Genomic DNA, 9,135 nt, shown 5'->3' on the forward strand with positions numbered 1-9,135 from the left:
CTTGAGTTTATATTTTCCCTAAATTCCATGCGTGCAATTATTCTACATTAGTCCGATAGTTTAAAAAAATCCAACTTATTTTGGAAGAATTGATTGTGTTTCAATTACCACTTTGGCTAAAATTACATGCAGCTTTTCTTTGTTTATAATGTTTTAGATACTAATTGCAACATCAGAGTACAATCAGATAGATTTGCAGAATGATATTTATAGGTCAAACATGGTCATAAAACCGCATCAAGTGATATTCAACTATCCTTTTGCCTGTTCCAATTCCCAAAAGAGTTTAAAACTCGGGATCCCAATACGAGTTCATTATATAAACGCGTTTTCTCTCACTCACTCGCTCTCTCTTTCTTTCTTTCGGAATTACCACGCAGAGGCAAACCATTAACACATTGGGCTAACAAGTGTGGCCAATTACAGCAGGTATATATAAAACCGACACAGAGCCGAGTTGCTAGCTATGGTGGGAACTACAGCGGAGGCAGTTCCTGCGTTATGATCGATGATGACTTAATAAGAAGGAAGGCTCTATTGTGTTCACAACGGGTTTTAAGAATACGCGGGATATTTTTTCTTCTTTTCCAGAGTAAACCGCCGAGGAAATATATATACAACGACGCTTGATAGATACTGGGATTCCTTTTTTCTCCTATTAATTAGAGAAGTTGGAAATTGTCGGAAACATCTGTTTTTGGAAATTAATTTGAATGGCTCTCGATTTTCAGTTTATAGGAGATGAGTGGTGTTTTTTTTTAATTTATAAGTTAACCAGACAGTAGATTGGACAATCAAAGGAACTTTCCCTTAACATCAGATATTGGACAAACTATTCATGAACTTTACGGGATTAAATTTTTCGTCTGATTTGGTCAGAGAAACAAATCGTGTGTATTCCTCGGAACTTCTGACTTTTGTGTCCGTCTTTCTCCTGCTATTTCTGGGAGTCGGAGCTGTCAATGGAGTTTTATTTATTCAATACAGGAAAAGAACAATAAAACTATTGGACGTGTTTCTTTTAGTCATTTATGCAGAGATCACAAGTTTCGCTTCTATCCTGTCATTAATACTTTTCTTATTCGAAGCAACAAGTCAATATTCTGATTTAGTGCGAAGTCTGTCTTTCCCTTTTCTTATCAACTGTTTCTGTCTGATCCAAGCCATTATCCTCAGACTTACTCGACTAGATATAAAACCAATTCAGTACAATGGAATCAAATGTGTATTTCTCTCTTCGGTTGGCATGGTTCTAATGGCAATTATCGTTCAAGCTTTGGGCTTCTTGACCATCTTTGATAGAGATTTTGTTAATATTCTTTTAGATGTATCTTTTATTTGTTATGCTGTCTATCACATCTTCTGTTTCTTATTCAGTGCCGCTAAACTTATCAAGTACACAAAAGAGTTACGAAATGTAAAGCGAGAGATTAGTATACATACTCTGTCCAAACGGAACTATTCCTCGCGAGACTCGTCAATAAAACGTGTGAAAGCTCCTCGCCTTCGGAATTGTGGGAACTTGGTGAAACTGGTGAGTGACTCGGAGTCTTCTGAATGTTTGACAGAACAAACAAAGTCATCGATGATGGAATACTACATCTGCAAACACGTTTCACCTTACAGGATGGTGTCTAAATCGTCACCATGCAAGTTTGCAAAAGAAGCCGAATGTAAGCGTGGAAAAGCCAAACAAAAGTCGGATACTAATTTATTTTATGAGCAAAGTGACGACATTTTTACCAGTTCAAAGATTCCCAGGGACTATGATGCATTAGCTTGTCGAAGAAAAGGTCACAGGTCAATGTCGTTTCCAAGGGAAGGGTCCGATCTGGTTCAAATGACACTAAGGATCCCTCGATCTTGCTGCAATCTGAATAAGTTTGACACTTTGACTGTCAGTGATCAAATGGATTTCAAACGAACCATTAGTCCTGCTTCTTCTAACAGTTCGGGTATTACACGAATCAGCAAGAGAAACATCGGAAGTGGCTACGTAGCTGATAGTGAGGTCATAAGTGCCAATTCTGAATTTAGTGACAAAAGTCAGGCCAACGAAATGCAGTCGCCTTTTTTGTCCACCCTGCCGAACTCTCTCTCGTTCCTGAGCTTTTATCGGGTACAACAAGGTCATCTGCTATACAGACTTCTTTACATATGTTATGCCATGACCACTTTTCTCGGTGTCTCCTCCGTGGTCAAGATATGTCGAATCCAGAAGTTCTGGGGTCAAGACGTCAACACGGATTTTCCAGACCAGCTGACGATCCGCTGTTTTGACAGGTAATTTTGAACACTAGATGTTCAGATGATGGGATTTATACACAAAGTAAAGGCATATTATTTGTATATTTTTATTAGTTAATCATATTCCTACATGGTTTTGCATGCAGTCGATTTACAACAACAGCAATTGATGATATTAACGGAAACAAAATCAAAGCAATTAATTAAAAGCAGATATTTGTCAGACACATATGCTGTTGAAAGGAGATGGTGTTCATTAATTATCACTTGTTTATTTTTCTATAAGAAAACAATATTCAATGATGTTTTAGTCATTTTGCGATGACTCATATGTAACAATTATAATATGATTTCATAGTAGTACATCCATTTGCATGCAATGATTAAAACGTGGCAGCACAATAAACCCCATGAGTCCCGAATGAGTCCCCGGTTGTTATTATTGCAAGATTGATTAAAACACAACGTGCTTTGTGTATGAATTAAAATCGATAGTGTATTTTCAATTTACTCTTGTATGTAAATTTACCAATTGGCTAGCAGTAGTTTACAATTCTCATGATGAGATTGTACTCATATACCATAAATTATTATGTGAATTTGTGTTTCGTTCAAACTTATTTTTTAAATGTCCAAAGATACACAATACGTTTTTTTCATAATTTAAAAAAGATATGACTAGAGCACAGACAATGCAAGTGCTAATTTAGAATACGCAGTTTAAACCAAAACTGAATGTCTTTATTATATTATAGACCACATCCTCTCTTCTAGGTCTATGAAGAATACATTTTTGAGTGTTTTCATGTCAAATCCTCAAACCAATATTGGCTGGTTGCACGTGGGTGGGGGTCTCCTTAAATAGCAAGTTATATAGACGATCTATAATCCCATAACCTTTTTGAAGGATTATTGCCGAAATTATCGTTTTAATATTTTGTCAAACCCGATATAATTTGATAAAGACAGCCATGTGTCGACAAAATATCTTTCACCAGTCAAGCATCATGATTATATTTTTTTGAACAGATCTTATATTCATTTATGTCCCAGTGTTCCCTCGACAATGACATAAATCAATATTATGGCCAATGTGTATTCATCGTTATAATATCTAATAACTAATTGATGCCCCCATATCAACTACGAGCATCACACTTGTACCACCCCCCCCCCCCCCCCCAACTCAATCTTCTCTATAAAGCACAACTACCATTCATTTCTTGAATCTTGTCTTAAATATATGTATATAAAAAAAAACTCCGCCCAAACTCCTAAAACAATTCTGAACAATGAGACCCGTCGCGTGTTCTCAATCAGGCACGAGGCTTCCTTTGGCGTTTGCTAATCCGAAAATGGTAACAGTGTGTCCAAGAATGGAAACACTTTAACCAGGTGCTAAATGGTACCAATATAGCGATAAGTGTCACTGTTAGTGGAGTACCTTTATATGTCAAAAAGATTTGTAGATTTGTAAACATTCTATGAGTTCTGCTCAACTGATGGTTACTATTCATGTTCCAACACGGTACCGGTGACCTACAAGTAATTGGATGCATGCATGTTTTGCATATCCTAAAAAAAAAATTCTAATACCTAAACATATGCATATTTGTGTTTAATGACTTTTGCAGTCTGAAAAAATTGTCTACCGCTGGATTTTATAAATCCACATGCGTGCAGACTTTGATAATTAACATTTCTCTTCTATAACATTTTATGAGCAGAGTTAACACTTCCTTAACACGTCAAAACAATTTAACAATATTTTCCTTTGAACATAGAGATATAAATGGCCTTTCTGTTGATTGGAAAAATGGTCAAGAATGGATAACCAAGGGGGGTGTTAATAGATAATTAATATATGTTTATGATCGAGTCCAATTCTTGCCCGTGTATCGGATGTATTCGTTGATCAGAAAAGGAGTTTACGAGTATTTCATTTTCTGTTAATTAATGGCCACATGGAGATCAGTGGTATATTGTCATGTAAGCAGACGCGACTAATTACATATGTACCTAACACTCGGTAGATAGAAAATCGACCCCATGCTGTATCTTATTTTGATGTCCTTCGACAAGTCTACAATAATCTTATTATTGAACGGGCAGAGAGAGAAGTCCAAGGAAATGATTAGTATCTCACTGTAAGAAATCATCATTACAATGTACCGTCCACATTGATGCTATCATTCCGATTTTAGCGAGGAGTTTGATTTCCATGGCCTCTAACTACTAACTATTACAAGTAGATTATACGTGATTTACTGCATAAGGTAAACCAGTAATATACGTGTAGTATTGCACAGTCAATCCCTGAGTCTCTACAGCCTTTGTGAACTGTCAGATACACATAAAGATTGACTGCAAAATATGACATTGTCAGAGGTCCTCTATTGTTCTCAATACCATTATGTTGTTATTGCAAAGTGAGTACATTTATATTCCTTTCTTTTGTTTCAGGGTGATGGATGTCGGCATTGTTGTGTTGACGACCGCCGCTGTCCGTCTCGTAGTACAGCATCGAACACACCGTAAACGGAAGAACGGCGTGTCAAAAACGGAGTCCAACAGCGCCACGTGACTTACTCCATTTTGTTTTTGTAATAGTAATAAATGTGTCTGTTTCGTGTTTTAAATCAATCACTTTTTTGGTCATGGATGTGAAGGTTTAATTATAAAGATACCGCTTTGCCATTGTCTATTCTTCTGAACATTCATTTGCAAGAACATGAAGAACAAGTCAGCTTTTCCCTCTCTTTTATTGCCGAATTTTGCGCGGTTTTTTTTTCACATCGAAATTCTCGGATGTGGATTGTGTCTGAATTTCCAAACGTCGAAACTTCATACATGTAAGACATCGGTGTTCCCGTTGTATAACTAAAATATTTATAATTTATATTCAGCAAAGTAAATGATCTTTAGACTACACTGGCGTCGGAAGCAAATTGAAAGTGGGGGGGCTAGACTAATCCTCAGAAATATTGCGAAAAAAACTGATTTCCCAAAATCATGAAAATCCTAATCCCCGGGGGGGGGGGGGGGGGGGTATATGCGTATCCAAAATTTTTTTTACCTACCCGAATTTTTTCTTCCCCAAATCATGAAATTCCTAATCGGGGGGGGGGGGGGGGGTAGGCCTATATTAATCCAACTTTCTCAATCTTTCAAGGTTAATTTAGGAACAACTATACTTCCGGCGAGGCGATAAAAAGTGGGGGAGGGGGGGGGGGGGGGAGGGGGGCTAAACCCTCTATAATGCTATGTGCCTAATGGTTAGGTCTACATTTGCAAAAAAAGCACTATGGACTACTTATAACGTACGTATCATCATTTAAAGAAATCTAATATATTACTAATATTGGAAATGGGTTTGAACTTCTTTTCTCTTCAAGGACAGGTAAAAAAAAATGTAATATATAACAAGTTTGTTTTCTCTAAAGTTTGCGGTTTAAACAGTATTTATACCAAACAATTGAATATTCGGCTGGACGACCTTGGAGATAGTGCCTTCTATAGTTTAAAACACTGCAATTTACTGCGCACACAAATTGCGATTCTGTTCAAATATTTGATTCCAAAAATTTCTCGAACATTTTACTATAGATATCTTCACTTTAATTGCCTCTGATATTCTTTTAAACACCATCGACAACCCCGTAAGAGGTGCAATTCTTTTCAGCAGGAGGAAGAAAAGGTTTCCAAATATTAGTATTATTATTTTTTAGAATTAGAGGAAATCAAAACAGACACGCTGAAATGAGAAAAAATACGATGCAATCAGTAATCAAAGTTGAAAATTTTCAAATTTAAGTTTATATTATACATTTGAATAGTGTCATCATTTTGCGGATAAACTATGAAAATGGTCTAAATAACAATGTAGCAAATATTCTTTTAGGTCCTTGCATATATTAGAACCCACGGGAATTGAGAAACACAAAAATGAGATATAATAGTTTTTGCAAAATTGCAAATTCTAGTTAATTGAAGGATAACACGTGTTTGACAATCAATTGCACCTCAATTCTTTTTAAAGAAACAATCTCAATTATTAATTCAAGGACTTAAGTGTCGTTTCTTTTTCAACAATGTGAATATGTACAATACTTATAAACCACTCGAGTAATATACTGTTTGAATGTGAATACTATAACCAATCCAGTTTCTGCGATAACACCATTTCATGCGGTCACTAAACGGCTATAAAATTTGTTAAATGTGATGTAAAAATGATTGGAACAATCTCAATTTTTTTCTACGGCTTTGAGCGATAGAATCCAATTTGTTGATTAAATGTCGTTTCTGGCAACGACTCAAAACTTCGATATGGAAGCGACAGTTCCGTGCTATCTGCCAAGGAAATTGACACATCGTACATAACCGAAGCGTCCAGAATAACGGGAGATTGTGTATATTACAGACACATTTTAGCCACGCTTGCCCGAGAGTTCTACAAACTAGATATGGTGAATCAAAGAAGACACGGTGCCGTCTTTGGACAACATCGAAATGAATACAACTCACATAGTATTTAGACAATAAACATTTTTGTTCATCTTCTATTTTTTGATTGAAGTATTAAAATCGGTTTTCATCCAAATAACCGATAAGATCTGACAGAGCATCGGACTTGCAATGGACTTGTCGAAGTTTATCCCAGGACAAGACTGATGACTAATGAACGCCCCATCAAACTAAAATATTTTTGATTATAATGTATAGTTTGTGGATTGAGTTGTCGTTGGGGATGAGCCGAAAACCAAGAAAACAGCAAAAAAGTATACCTGACAGATATTTACAATTTTATAGCAATAATAAGTACTCATTATTTTACCCTATGTTATCTATACCACTGGCGTCGGAAGCAAATTGAAAGTGGGGGGGGCTAGACTAATCCTCTGATATATTGAGTATACCTATACTTCCCATAAAAAAAATTACTTACCCAAATTTTTTCCCCCAAAATCATGAAATTCCTAATCCGTATGGGGGGGTGGGAGGGGTAGTAATATGCTTCTGAATCCAACTTTTCAATCTTTCAAGGTAAATTTAGAAACAATCATCTGTCCTGCGAGAAAAAGTGGGGGGGCTGAACCCTCATTTATGCTATGTTTCTTATGGTAAGGTATAAATTTTCAAAAAAAGTGGGGGGGGGCTGAGCCCCCCCTAGCCCCCCCTCCCCCCGGTTCCGACGCCTATGTATACCAATAAGTCATATGCTATACATTGTAAATAGGGTAACAGTTGCAATTGACACCCCGAGAAAACCATTGTCAACCGACGCGGCGTCGGTTGACAATGGTTTTCGCGGGGTGTCAATTTCAACTGTTATCCTTCCAAACAGGCTCTATGTAATTTATTATACTGAAAATCTTAATTTAGAGAAAATTTTACTGCTTTTATATAGAAATGGCGTGAATTTTGAGGCGAACTGTACGCGCATAATTTACGCACATGTAACAATTCGTTTAATTATACTTTCATGTTAAATACTGAAATCTGATTGGTCTAGACGCAGTTGATAATATACAATTATTTAATGCTTGAGCAGTCGATAGACCCGAATATTTTTCCCGAGGTGCAGGGAACAGCTCAGTATGATCTATTGCCCGAGGCCAACGGCCGAGGGCAATAGATCATACTGAGCTGTTCCCTGCACCAAGGGAAAAAAATTCGGCTCTATTGACTGTTCAAGCATTAAATAATTGTTTTATTACCTAATTCCGTGTTTAGTATTTTGTGTTTACAATTATAAATTACAGAAGGTTTTCATACCATGAAGATAAATTTTAAGAACAATAGTAAAATCAACATAATAACGTTATCTTTTAATCTTGTAGCAATTTCACTTTTTCTAAAATACGTTGCCGGTCCAATAGATCGCAGTCTATTGACCGGCGGTCCAATAGATCAATAGATCGCAGTCTATTGACCGGCGGTCCAATAGATCACAGTCTATTGACCGACGGTCTAATAGATCGCAATCTATTGACCGGCAGTTCAATAGATCACTTTCAAATCTTAATACACATGCAAAATAGACGAAAATAGTTAATTTGTAATAAAACAACAAAATCCCTTTGATTAGGTAATAATATACAATTATTTAATGCTTGAGCAGTCAATAAACCAGAATATTTTTCCCGAGGTGCAGGGAACAGCTCAGTGTGATCTATTGCCCGAGGCCTACGGCCGAGGGCAATAGATCATACTGAGCTGTTCCCTGCACCTAGGGAAAAAAATTCTGGTCTATTGACTGCTCAGGCATTAAATAATTGTTTTATTACCTAATGCCTTTTTAGTTTTCCGAGTTTACAATTTGCATATTACATATGGTTTTCGTGAAATTATGCAATATACTAAGATTTATTTTCATCTTTTACATGCACCAAACCTGTTGCATGCATAACAACATCTCAATTTAATATTAGTTTACACAAAGAAGGAGGAGTCTTCAACCCATTAGATTTTTTAAAAATAGTCTTTTACTTATATGAGGCTTTAAAACTGTTGATTATTTGATACTCCATTTTGATAACATTGAATTTGGTTTCACCAAGTACAAAAAACCGCGTCTATGTAAAGGAATATACATTCCCTGAGAAAGGATGTAACATTATAACGTACACGCGCTCTGATATACGTTGCCGGTCCAACAGACCACAGTCTATTGACCGGCGGTCCAATAGATTGCAGTCTATTGACCGGCGGCCTAATAGAACGCAGTCTATTGACCGGCAGTTCCAAAAAGACGCAATTATTTAATTTGTAATAAAACAACAAAATCCCTTTGATTAGGTAATAAAACAGATTATCAACTGCGTCTTAACCAATCAGATTTCAGTATTTAACATGAAAGTATAACAAAACGAATTGTTACATGCG

At 36.4% G+C, this 9,135-nt stretch overlaps 1 protein-coding gene across 1 annotated transcript; it reads left to right on the plus strand.

Moving 5' to 3' along the window:
• Positions 1–47: 47 nt before the first annotated feature.
• Positions 48–4,890, plus strand: LOC105346573 (uncharacterized). Its single transcript, XM_011455205.4, has 2 exons — positions 48–2,283; positions 4,711–4,890. Exons 1-2 carry the CDS (start codon positions 839–841, stop codon positions 4,829–4,831), a joined length of 1,566 nt encoding a protein of 521 aa, XP_011453507.4. The 5' UTR covers positions 48–838; the 3' UTR covers positions 4,832–4,890.
• The last annotated feature ends 4,245 nt before the right edge of the window (positions 4,891–9,135 follow it).

Source organism: Magallana gigas, chromosome 3, assembly GCF_963853765.1.
Source record: "Magallana gigas chromosome 3, xbMagGiga1.1, whole genome shotgun sequence".
Taxonomy (NCBI): Eukaryota; Metazoa; Mollusca; class Bivalvia; order Ostreida; family Ostreidae; genus Magallana; species Magallana gigas.